Consider the following 13,543-nt stretch of genomic DNA (forward strand, 5'->3'; position numbering starts at 1 on the left):
CCTACTAAATGGGAGCAACTTCTTCCCAGCTTCTAAGATGAGAGACTTTAGTGTTATCCTTTACTTTTCTCTTTCTCATGTATTCCAATTCAATTCCTTCTGTAAATCTTGTCAGATCTACTTTCAAAGTACCTAATTTTATCATCCTGGTCTAGTTCTATCATCATTCTTTTGTGTTTTTTCTTTTACTGAAATAGTAGCATCCTTTTTGGTTTCACTACTCTCATACTTGCTCTCCTTTTACAGACAGGAGATGAATCACATTTCATTTACTGAGAGCATAATCCAGAGACTTACATGCTACCACTATCCCGTTTGCTCCTTTTTATCTAACCTTGTTGGTGTTCTTGCTGTTCTTTGAACATATCAAGCATGCTCCTATCTCTAGGCATTGTACTTGCTGGTCTCTCTATCTGTAACATTCTTCCCTAGATATCCACTTGGGCTTAATTCCTCATGTCTTTCTGGCCTCTAACCAAATGCCTCCTCTTTGGACTTTCTCTGTCCGTCCTATTTTAATAGCTTCCCCCATACCAGCATTCTTCCTTGCTATTTTTTTCTCTCTAGCTTTTGTCACCATCTGACAAACCATATAATGTAGCTATTGTTTATTGTTTGTCTTTCTCCAAGAAAGTAAACTTTATGAGGGCAAGAATATTTTTCAGTTTTGTTTACTGCTATATTAACAGCTTGGTGTGTAGTAGATCACTTAAAGTTTTGTTACATGTCTGAATCATTAGGAGGCTGGGCAGATTAAATGTTCATCTGTACCTTGAAGTATTATCAGCCTTTATGGAGGATGAACTAGATCTTTTTTGTCCACATAGTAAATATAAACGGCAAATTGCAAAAAAGTATGCACAGTATGATCTTATTTGTGGCAGATTATCCTTATAAATGTTACAAACATTAATGCATATCTACATGTACTGTGTAGTCATAGTACCTTTCTAAAACTGTTAACATGGGATTCATCTTGGAGAGATGGGAGCTGAAGGAGAGAAAGGTTTATTTTATACCATTTTGTAGTGTTTGATTTTTTTTTTTTAACCATGAGAATGTATTTTCTGTATAATAATAAAAAAAAAACAGTTTATTTAGTCACTTCTCCTCTTGCAGGACTACAGAGGAAAAAAAATAAATCTTAATCATCTGTGGTGATGACTATAACCAACCTTATTTTTCCCTTGAATAATTTAACTGGATTTTGTTCTCCTCAGATGTAAAGGCTTGGATGAAGCATTTATTTTCTGTTTATATGTGGTTTGTCTGATGGATTTCTTCTGCATAATGTTACCTATTTGATTTTGTGTTTCTTGCTAAACTTAGAATTTGGAGGACAGTTGTTTTCTTTTCTTCTTGCTTGCCAGGAGTTCAGTATGCATTGAGAAAATGCTGCTTTTTGTAAGACACATTTTTTTAAATGGCCTCTTTTTCCCCTCTGATATGAAAATTTAGTTTTTGTTCTAGGGCAGTAGTTATAAACACAGAATGTTCTTGTTTTAAAAACATTAATTTTGTTATATCCCCTTTTAGTCTACTAAAGTGAAATTTCATAAGTAATAAATTAAGAATATATGTATAAAGCCCTAACTGTAATAAGACAGAAAAAATGATTTATAATAAAAAATAGTATATAAATGTTCAAGAGTGGCAGTATAAAACACATGGTAAGTCAGATGCCTGCAGTTATAACAAGAATCAGTGTAAATGCTGTCGTTATGCATACTAATACAAGTAGCTTGTTGGTAAATATCCTGGGGAACAGATATCCACCCTTTATGAGTGTAGGACAAAGAAAGAACAGAGAGAAGACCAAGTGGGCACTGGAATAATGTTAGAATATTAATGTTAGAATAAGTAATAACATCAGGATTATTTGTATGTGATAAGCGAAAGAGGGAACTAACCTTAAGTAAAATAATAGTAACATGCCATGATAAACTACAGTCTGTTAATGTAGAGAAAACTAAGAAGTATTGTTTTCTCGGAAATCAGGCCTTATTTTTAAGCATGTGAAAATATTTTCCTTGTGACAGAACTGAGCAGTGAAAAATGAAAACATACTTTCCATCTTTAAATTCTGTCATGTAAAAGGCATACATTTTGTCAGTATATACTTTAAAAAGACCTGGGTGTGGTGGCTCACACCTCTAATCCCAGTACTGGGGAGGCTGAAGTATTAGGATCACTTGAGGCCAGGAGTTTGAGACCTGTCTCTATTTTTTTTTTTTTTTTTTTTTAAAAAAAGGCAGATACAGGAGTGGACACCTGCAGTTCTAGCTACATGGGAGGCTGAGGTGGGAAGATCCCTTTAACCCCTGAGTTTGAGGCTGCAGTGAGCTATGATCATGCCAGTGGGTGACAGAATGAGACCCCATCTCAAAAAACAAAAGTATATACTTAAAATATCATGAAGACTGTATCCTTGCTAGGTAATGGAAGTTGAAGATAGTTTGGAAAAATAAATGGTAATACAAGTTGCTCTAGAGAAGTTGTGTAGTTGTGTGTTAAACCTCTAAAGATAGAATCAGAATAAAATTGAAAAATAATGGGTAAAAAACCAGTGATTTTGTATTGATTTTGCCACAAAATATTAAAAATATACAGACTATATTAAAACAGCCTTTATTAATAATACTCAGTGAAATACCTACATTTCATGTCTCTACTAATTTACCAGTATTTGATTTGGAAGTCTGTTGAAGCCCATAAAATAGGGTTTAATATATAAAGGACTGCTACAAATGCTGAATGATACAGATGTGTTATATTAAGCACAAATAACATAGGTTGTATTGCTGTCAAATGATTTTTTTTATCTAATGATGAATAATTTCTTTTAATGTTCTGAGGAAAACTAAGTACAGTCTTGCTGACTTTTCTGGTGGTTGTGTTTTTGCAAAATTCATTGTAGAACAAAAACTGTGATGAAATACTTTATATTCATTTGTAAGGCAGAATTACTGGTTTTTCATTGATGAACATCTAACAGGATAATAAAAAGTTGTGTGGGATGTGGGATAGTTTCTTTCTGAGTAGAATTGTTCAGTATATTGCGTGATTTCTGATGTCCTTTGACGCTACCCATTAAATATTAGTAACAGCACTCAGTTATGGAAATGATCCTTCCCACAAAACCTTCCCTAGAACACTGAGAGCCATTGCTCTAAGGTATTCTTTCCCGAGATTTAATTGATGATGGATTCTGTTTTACCCCTCATGTAACCCTTGTTCTTCTACAGAAATAGTGTTGGTGGAATATTCTTTAAGAAACGTTGTTGTAGAGAGGTCTTTTTATTCCCTAAATACCTTAAGTCTTATTAGCTTTTTACTGTATTTCATCTTCCTAATTTTGTTCTAAAACTGTTGGGAACAAATTAAGTATAAATCCTAAGGACTTAATATTTAGAAGTGTTTGTATAATTAGAATGTGTGAAATATATATTTATTAAATTTGATACTCCTAGGTTGGATCCTTGGAACAAGCTATGCTTGATGCTCTTGTAATGGATAGAGTTGCATTTGTAAAACTTCTTATCGAAAATGGAGTAAGCATGCATAAATTCCTTACCATCCCGAGACTGGAAGAACTTTACAACACTGTAAGTCTACATTAAAATTCTTTATTGACTAATTATCTCTTTGAGGAAATGTTACTTTACCTAAATATAGCCATTCCTACTGATAAAACCTTTAATGTCTTCCTTGGTTATATGAAAAAAACATAGCCAGTCTGAGTGTGGATTAGTTGTATTACAATCTGAAACCCTTTCCTTGTTTTTAGAAGCCTTCCTTGTCACCATATCCACATAGGAAGGAAAGGTAGGCTTAATAGCCCTATTTCCCTTTTGCTCCCCTAACCCCTTTTTAAAACTATAGGATCAACTTCTTATTTTTGTTTGTTTTTTGAGACAGAGTTTCAGTCTTGTTGCCCAGGCTGGAGTGCAATGGCGAAATCTCAGCTCACCACAACCTCCACCTACTAGGTTCAAGTGATTCTCCTGCCTCAGTCTCCCGAGTAGCTGGGATTACAGGCAGGCACCACCATGCCCAGTTAATTTTGTATTTTTAGTAGAGATGGGGTTTCTCCATGTTGGTCAGTCTGGTCTCGAACTCCTCACCTCAGGTGATTGCCCACCTTGGCCTTCCAAAGTGCTAGGATTACAAGCATAAGCCACTGTTCTGGCTGATAATGCTTTTATTTTTAAAGAAAAAATAAAAATTGGTGAGGAAAGGAAACAGCCTTATCAGCTGAATTCTCTTATTTGTTTCTGAATGTAATCTCACAATATCATACATCAGAAAGCCCAAAACTCCACCAAACACTGAGAGAATGAGTCAATACAAATACATTAATATGATTAGGAAGAAATTCTTGATCTCATGGAACTCCTGAAGGGATCATGGGGACCTCAGATGTCCCCAAGTCACACTTTGAGAATTGCTGTGTTAAAGTACATTTATTATTTACTAACATTTTATTTTTAATGGATAAATATTTAATAGAGTAAGATAAAATAGAATTTTAAAAATTCTAAGTGCATTTCCATGTGATTATGTACCGTTAGAGAAAAATACAATGAAATTTCTCAATACCCCTAAAATATGAGATACTTCTTATTAACTTAGAAGAAACATTTATTTTAAAAAGTTAACCTGTGGGAAAGAATTGGCAGAGAGAACTTAGCCCCTGAGTGGATAGACTAAATATCATAAAAAGACAGAACAAAGTAAATTAAAATATAATTTGTATGCAATATCAATTATAGTCATCTTAGATCTTATATAGAATTTGAAAGCCAAGAATGTAAAAGAAAATAACTTCTTCTCCAAAGAAATAGTAGTAGGTGTACCCAGTTTAATTTGAAAACATTTTACAAAATAAATGTGATTAAAATAGAAAAGTAGATTGAATTTATTACTGTAATAATGTCTCATATAAAAAATTAATACAAGGATGGCATTAAATTCCATTTGATAATTCTTTTAAATAGGATTAAAAGTATTGAGAAGAAGTCTCTTGATTTGTGTCACCTGGAATTCATTGCATTAAATTTCAGATGGGTCAAAGGACCACCTAAAGTCTTTGGGACATTTACTTCCGTCTTGGTGGAGGAGATAATATTTGGCTCTTTTTTCAAAATTACTAGAGATTACTAGAAAGATAGAACTTGCGATTAGTCTGTGTGATTAGTCTTAGTGATACTCTAAGATATACTCTAACAGTATACATGAAGTGCAGTAAGATAATGGCGAAATTTTGGCGTATATAAATGTTAAATCAGGGATTTCTAATCTTTTGCTTTCCTGGACCACACTGGAAGAAGAAGAATTGTCTTGGGCCACACATAAAATATGCTAACACTAACAATAGTTGATGAGCTTTAAAAAAATTGCAAAAAACTCAGTGTTTTAAGAAAGTTTACAAATTTGTGTTGGGCCACATTCAAAGCCATCTTGGGCTGCATGTGACCCATGGGCTGCAGGTTGGACAAGTTTGTGTTAAAGCCTTGTTACCTGAAATATTTAAAGTCTGGATACAACTTTATTTGTGACAGAAACAGAGGAACAGACATTTTAACAAGAAGAAAGATATTGTACAGCTCCAGTATTAAAGAAATGTAAATTTAAATTTAAGATAGAATTGTAAAGCTTGTAGTGTTGACATGACTTTTGTAAAAACAAAAACTCATATATCACTTTAGTGATACTCTTAAGATTCTTTGTTTTTTGGCAGTAAATGTGACAATTCTTTGCTTTAGAAAATAACTCCAAAACAGTATAATTTATATAAGAAGGTTCATAAAAATCCTGTAAGGTTTAAATTATTTTAGAAGAAAAATAATAGTTTGCTGTAACTTTTTTCTCTCTAAAGAAACAAGGTCCAACTAATCCAATGCTATTTCATCTTGTTCGAGACGTCAAACAGGTAAGAAATCATTTTTGTTTTTGAAAAATGTTATTTTTAATACAATAATTAGAATGTTATTTTAAAAAATCATTTATACTTCATCTTTTTTTTTTTTTTTAAATAACATTTAAATCCATTTTAGAAACACCAATAAAATGACAGTTTGCAGAACAAGTTAAATGTGAGCTAAATTTGTGGTAAGAGAAGAGTAATACAGAGCATAATGTATCAGAAAATAAGAAAAAAGAGAGTTTATGATATTTTATGAAGACCAGGACCAGGGATGAGTGAGTCAAACCTGTAATCCCAGCATCTCAGCAGGTTGAGGCAGGTGGATTGCTTGAGTCCAGGAGTTCGAGACCAGCCTGGGCAGCATGGTGAAATCTCATCTCTACAAAAAGTGAAAAAATTAGCTGGACATGGTGGTACATGCTTATAATACCAGCTACTTGGGAGGCTGAGGTGGGGGGATTGCTTGAGGCCAGGAGGTGGAGGCTGCCACGAGCCATGATCATGCCACTGCATTCCAGTCTGGGTGACAGAGGGAGACTCTGTCAAAAAAAAAAACAACCTCTGAGCTCCTGGTCATCAAGGATAGATAGAATGTGATGTATAAAGTTCATTGGTCCGCAAAAGAAAGACCATTGATAAATGTATCATTTTTCCTCTATCTTCAGCAGAAATTTGTTCCTTAGAAAATTGTCCTAATGTAAAGGATGTTGAATAACGAACTTGAGGACTGGGTCATGATCTTAATGGCAGACTTTGCCAGTAAAAATGCTGTAAAGTTCTCTCCCCCTTTAAAAAAAAATCTAGTATTTCTACCCAGCCATACAAAAGAATGGAATCATGTCCTTTGCGGCAACGTGAATGGAACCGGAGGTTCATTATCCTAAGTGAAACAACTTAGTGAAATAGCATGTGTTCACTTATAAGTGGGAGCTAAACAATGGGTACCTGTGGACACAGAGTGGAATGATGGACGTTGGAGAGTACAAAAGGTGGGAGGGTGGGTAGGGGGGTGGGGGTTGAACAATTACCTATGGATACACTATTCACTCTTCAGGTAATAGTCACACTAAAAGCGTAGTTTTCACCACTACATAACATGTGCATGTAAGAAATCTATACTCGTACCCCCTAAATATGTATAAATTATTTAAAAATTTTTTAAAAGTAAAAAAAATTCTAGTGTTGCTAGTGATGAATGCATAACACTGTCATGATCTCAAGCTATTCTGTGGCTACTAGACTGATTTACTCTTATTCCACTTCTCTCCTATCAGGATTGTTTGTGAACTGAAAGTTTTACATATTTATCACTACTTTTATAGCCATTTATATTACTGATATTGGATACAGTTTTGTTTTCCTTGATAAATAGTATTTTTATTTATTTGGTTAAAATATCTTCTTAGTTTCTAAACTTAAATTTTGTTTAGAATTCTTTATTTCAGCTTTTACTTGCTACTAAATATGAGTGCACTATTAAAAACATAGAAGGCCAGGCCTGGTGGCTTATCCCTGTAATACCAGCACTTTGATTGGCTGAGGTGGGAGGATGGCCCAAGGGAAGAAGTTTGAGACCCGCCTAGGGAACAAAGTGAGACCTTGTCTCTACAAAAAATTTAAAAATTAGCCTAGCATGTTGTCACGTGCCTGTAGTCCCAAATGGTTGGTGGGGGTGTGAGGGGGAGCACTGAGGGAAGACCACTTGAGCCCATATGTTGAAGCTGCAGTGAGCCGCTATTGAGCCACTGTACTCCATTCTGGTTACCCATCAAGACCCTGTCTTAAGAAAAAAGAATGACATTAGAAATGTCATTTTTAACAGCCTTGAGGATGTTTTTTAAAAATGTCATTTTCTTTGTTTTGTAACTGATTTAATGCTAAACTAGTATCCCACAGGAAGAACTGAGACATTTTATACTTAAAAGAAATTTTTTTAAACGGAGTTTCACTCTTTCTTGCCCAGGCTGGAATACAGTGGTGTGATCTCGGCTCACTGCAACCTCTACCTCCCGGGTTCAAGCGATTCTGCTGCCTCAGCCTCCCAAGTAGCTGGGATTGCAAGTGCCTGCCACCATGCCTGGCTGGGTTTTTTTTTTTTTTTGTGGGGGTTGGAGGACAAATCTTGCCCTGCTGCTCAGGCTGGAATGCAATGGCGTGATCTGGGCTCACTGCAACCACCACCTCTCAGGTTCAAGCAATTTTCCTGTCTCAGCCTCCCAAGGAGCTGGGACTATAGGCACATGCCACTACACCTGGCTAAGCTTTTTTTTTTGGGTAGAGATGGGGTTTCACCATGTTGGCCAGTCTGGTCTAGACCCCCTGATCTCAGGTGATCCACCCGCCTTGGCTTCCCAAAGTATTAGGATTACAGGCGTGAGCCATCATCCCTGGCCTGCATGTGCTTTTCTTTATAGCTTTATTGAAATATATTTCACAAGTTACAAAATTCATTCATTTAAAGTGTATATTGTCTGGATGCTGTGGCTTGAGTTCAGGAGTTTGAGACCAGCCTGGCCAACATGATGAAACCACATTTCTACTAAAAATACAAAATTTAGCCAGGTGTGGTGACGCGTGCTTGTGGTTCCAGCTACTCTCAGGAGGCTGAGGCCGAAGAATTGCTTGAACCTGGGAAGCAGAGATTGCAGCGAGCTGAGATTGCATCACTGCACTCCAGCCTGTGCAACAGAGCAAGACCCCGTCTCCAAAAAAAAAGAAAAGAAAACAAAAACATACATTTTTTTACTTTACTGTATTCACAGAGTTGTTCAACTGTTGCCACAGTCTAACCTTAGAGCATTTATAATACTTCGAAAAGTTACCCTGTACCCTTTAGCAGTCACTCCTCCTTCGTTCTCCTTCTCTACTCTGCACTTCTGTCCTCCACCGTAGACAGCTATTAATCTAGTGATTTGCCCGTTTGGGCATTTCGTATCAATTTGATTTGGTCTTTTAAAATAATCAAAGTTCCCCCTCTTTCCCCTAGAAATCTTAAATAATGGGGAGACCTTAAGACCATGTTTCTAAACCATGGTTTACTTAAGTGCCTCAGAAGGAATTATGGTAGTTAAAATTTTGAAAACAAATATGAGAGTTTGCATACTTTGTTGTTACACTGGTGGCTATAATAGGCCCTATTTTTTAATTTCTATAAGTGATAAATCCTAAAATAAAGGCAGCAATTGAATATTTCGATTCAAATTGATAACTTGTTTTATGACTTACCAGTGTAGTTTGAAAACTTGATCATCATGACATTTGTTAGGTTATTCACATTATTTTACTTATTTCTTATTCAAATGGGTTCATACCATAATGGCATTTGTTATTTTTAATAAATAATGAAGAATATCATAGGTGACATTCTCAATCATACAGCATATTTTGAGGTTGCTTGAGTTAAAACCAAAAATCTTGTATTCAAGATGGAAATGATGTATTTTGATTTATTTTCAAATTAGAGATTCAAAGGATGTAGCTATCTAGAAATTAGAAATTTCACAGATAAAACCAAGATTTTTTTTTTCACTCTTGTTGCCCATGCTAGAGTGCAGTGATGCAATCTTGGCTCACTGCAACCTCCACCTCCTGGATTCAAGCCATTCTTCTGCCTCAGTCTCCTGAGTAGCTGGGATTACAGGCACCCACCACCACGCCCAGTTAATTTTTGTATTTTTAGTAGAGACGGGGTTTCACCATGTTGGCCAGGCTGGTCTTGAACTTCTGACATCAGGTGATCCACCCAACTCAGCCTCCCAAAGTGTTAGGATTACGGGCATAGGCATTGCACCTGGCGAAACCAACTTATTAAAAATACAGACATTAAAAAAAAAATACCAAGATCATGACATTATAATCAGGAAAATAAAAAAATAGTGATGGTAAGAGGGCAGAATTAGTTAATAAATACAAATTATCTGATGATTAAATCCCTTTAAGATTATTTAATAAAATTAACCAGTTTTTAAATTTTGAAACAGGCAGTCTTTCCAAACTCACTAACGGTGTATGTTCCAAAAGTGCATTTGTAAATTGCCATGGGGAAAATGAAGTCTTAGCTTTAAACATTTCAAGTGGTATTTAATTCCTTGACAACACTCTAAAAACCTGTAATATCACCAGTATAATTTTGGTTAAAAAAAAAATGCTTACATTAGGCCAAGCGCAGCTCACACCCGTAATCCCAGCACTTTGGAAAGCCGAGGTGGGCGGATCATGAGGTAAGGAGATTGAGACCATCCTGGCCAACGTCTCTACTGAAATACAAAAAATTAGCCAGTTGTGGTGGTGCACGCCTGTAGTCCCAGCTACTCAGGAGGATGAGGCAGGGGAATTGCTTGACCTGGGAGGCGGACATCGCAGTAAGCTGAGATCGTGCCACTGCACTCCAGCCTGCTGACAGAGCAAGACTCCGCCTCAAAAAAAAGCCAAAAAACTTGTATTTGTGGGCCAGTTTGGAAACAAAACACAGCATTATTTTTGTAGGAAAATGCTATTTTTATATATATCACAGTGAAAATGGAATAGTTGGCTGATTAGCAATTCCATTGTCTCTTACGTGTGAAGTATTGGGACAATGGAGAGATGAAATTGTTATCTTCCTGCTTTAGGTCATGCTCCTGTCTCAAGGCACACCTTTAAGACCTGAGAACTTCAGAATCCCATAATTTCACAGAGGAAATAGAGAAACAAGAATTTATTTCTCCTGTAAAGATAGCTGCTAGCAACCCTCACTTCTTTCTTTTTTTTGTTTTTTGTTTTTGTTTTTGTTTTTTTGAGACCAAGTCTCACTCTGTCTTCCAGGCTGGAGTGCAGTGTCAGATCTCGGCTCACTGCAACTTCCATCTCCTGAGTTTACGCCTCAGCCTCTGGAGTAGCTGGGACTACAGGCACGTACCACCACGCCTAGCTAAATTTTTTGTATTTTTAATTGAGACGGGTTTCACCATGTTGGTCAGACTGATTTTTTCAAACTCCTGACCTCAGGTGATCCACTCACCTTGGCCTCCCAAAGTGCTGGGATTACAGGCGTGAGTCACTGCATCCGACCCTTGCTGCTTTTAAGAAGTAAACATTTGTCATTTTGAAAAGTAGGCCTATTGCTAGGCAGACCTTGGCAGTATTGAGAAATACTATCTGATCTATTTAAAACAAATGTTTTATTTCTAGGGAAATCTTCCTCCAGGATATAAGATCACTCTAATTGATATAGGACTTGTTATTGAATATCTCATGGGAGGAACCTACAGATGCACCTACACTAAAAAACGTTTTCGATTAATATATAATAGTCTTGGTGGAAATAATCGGGTATGTAAAATTTGGGGGGAATCTATATATGTGCTTTAACATTAATGCATGCACTTTAAATGTTAAGAATTAACATTAGAATGGGGAAAGTAACATTGTCATAAAATTGAAGATATTCAACTTAGAGTAATTAGAAATATTTTGTCATCAAAATCCTAAACCAGTCATATTTTGTGTGCATACTCAAACACATTTCCACGCATATATAAATTGATTCTTGAATTTTTATAACATGTCAGCATGTTAAAATCTATAAAAGCTAATAAGATCTCATTTTCCAGAGGTCTGGCCGAAATACCTCCAGCAGCACTCCTCAGTTGCGAAAGAATCATGAATCTTATGGCAATAGGGCAGATAAAAAGGAAAAGATGAGGCATAATCATTTCATTAAGACAGCACAGCCCTACCGACCAAAGGTAAATTTATTTAAATATTGTTCTTTCTGGATTTTTACTTTCTTCTTTCTAAATTACTTAGTATTAAACAAAAAAACCTAATTGATTTAGTAAAAATTGTCTTTCGTTTTTGGATATGTCTTGGAATTGTCATTTTCTCATATACAGAGATATTCATTATAAGTTAATGATTCAGTTACATTTTCATATTTAGCTATGATATAACCAAATTAAAATGTTTTAATAAAGGTTTACCTGACCCCCTCATTCCAGTTCTTGAATAAGAACATGCACGACAAAAATGTTATTTAACCTTTTATTAAACTTATGTTCTGTTAGAATATTAGTTGAAATGTTTAGGTGCTTAAATTTTGGAAAATGTTCATTGCAAAGACATTTTTGTTGAAATAGATTTTTATAAAATGAATTATGAGCTATAATAAAAATCAAGTTTATAAAATTTATGCTATTATGTGCAGTTTTATGGATCTGAATAAGGTAAAGGATATTTTATTAAAATTTTCACTGACATAATTTTATATGGCTTTATTATATAATGAGCTTCATAACTTTATTTTCCCTACAAGATTGATACAGTTATGGAAGAAGGAAAGAAGAAAAGAACCAAAGATGAAATTGTAGACATTGATGATCCTGAAACTAAGCGTTTTCCTTATCCACTTAATGAACTTTTAATTTGGGCATGCCTTATGAAGAGGCAGGTCATGGCCCGTTTTTTATGGCAACATGGTGAAGAATCAATGGCTAAAGCGCTAGTTGCCTGTAAGATCTATCGTTCAATGGCATATGAAGCAAAGCAGAGTGACCTGGTAGATGATACTTCAGAAGAACTGAAACAGTATTCCAAGTAAGCGATATTTTATAATTTAAAACACTTTAAAAATTCAAAGTAGATCTTGTTTGAGTGGCTGTTACAGTGCCACATACTTAACGGTGATGTATTTATATGTATAATCTTATTGGTACAATTGACAGAAAATTTTTTTTTCTTTTGTTACTGAGTCTCACTCTGTCACCCAGACTAGAGTTCAGTGGCGTGATCTCGGCTCACTGCAACTTCTACCTCCCAGGTTCAAGTGATTCTCCTGCCTCAGTCTCCTGAGTAGCTGGGATTACAGGCACATGCCACCACACCCAGCTAATTTTTGTATTATTAGTAGAGATGGGATTTCACCCTGTTGGTTAGGCTGGTCTTGAACTCCTAACCTCATGATTCATTCGCCTCGGCTTCCCAAAGTGCTGGGATTACAGGCATGAGCCACTGTGCCTGACTGGAAAATTATTTTTTAAGCATATTATTTGTTTAATTGAGAAATAAACTTTCTGCCTCTGTATATGAAAAAGAGGCTATTATATTGTTTGCAACTCCAGAGTTAAACATTTCAGCAAGAAAGACGAAGTGCAGCCTGGGCAACATAGAGAGACCCTGTCTCTACATGAAATTTAAAAATTAGCTGGGTGTGGTGGCACTTGCCCGTGGTCCCAGCTGCTCAGGAGGTTGAGGCTGCAGTGAGCTATGATCATGCCACTGCACTCCAGCCTGGGTGACAGAGCGAGACCCAGTCTCAAAGAAAGAAGAAATGCCAGAAGTCATTTTAATTTTTGCAAATAGTAGCAATTTATATTGGGAAAAGTTCCATTTGAATTGGTAAAGAAAGGGCAGAAGTCAGGTTGGAGCTATGTTTTAAGAAAATAGACTGAATTCAACTGGGAGGGCACTTGAGAAGCTAGAACTACATACATAGAATAGTAACATAGTTCATAAAAATTTACAGTTTACTTGGGGGGGCAGTATTGGAATATAAACTGGAAAAGTAGTTTGTAGAAGTTTTCTAATAGATACTAACACCTCCATCTGCCCAAGTGGTGTCTTTAGAGGACAGTGACAATT

General features: G+C 35.8%; 1 protein-coding gene across 4 annotated transcripts in view; it reads left to right on the forward strand.

Annotated features, from left to right (window-relative positions):
• The window catches only part of TRPM7 (transient receptor potential cation channel subfamily M member 7), a 124,183-nt gene that overhangs the window by 61,404 nt on the left and 49,236 nt on the right, over positions 1–13,543 (forward strand). For all 4 annotated transcript variants that reach the window (XM_032297481.1, XM_032297482.1, XM_032297483.1 and 1 more), the window contains exons 12-16: positions 3,471–3,605; positions 5,879–5,932; positions 11,096–11,236; positions 11,518–11,652; positions 12,219–12,499. In XM_032297481.1, coding sequence (XP_032153372.1) covers positions 3,471–3,605; positions 5,879–5,932; positions 11,096–11,236; positions 11,518–11,652; positions 12,219–12,499 — 746 coding nt within the window. The remainder of the gene's footprint in view (positions 1–3,470; positions 3,606–5,878; positions 5,933–11,095; positions 11,237–11,517; positions 11,653–12,218; positions 12,500–13,543) is intronic.

The sequence above is a fragment of the Sapajus apella genome, unplaced genomic scaffold (assembly GCF_009761245.1).
Source record: "Sapajus apella isolate SASKATOON/1434 unplaced genomic scaffold, GSC_monkey_1.0 scaffold37, whole genome shotgun sequence".
Classification (NCBI taxonomy): domain Eukaryota; kingdom Metazoa; phylum Chordata; class Mammalia; order Primates; family Cebidae; genus Sapajus; species Sapajus apella.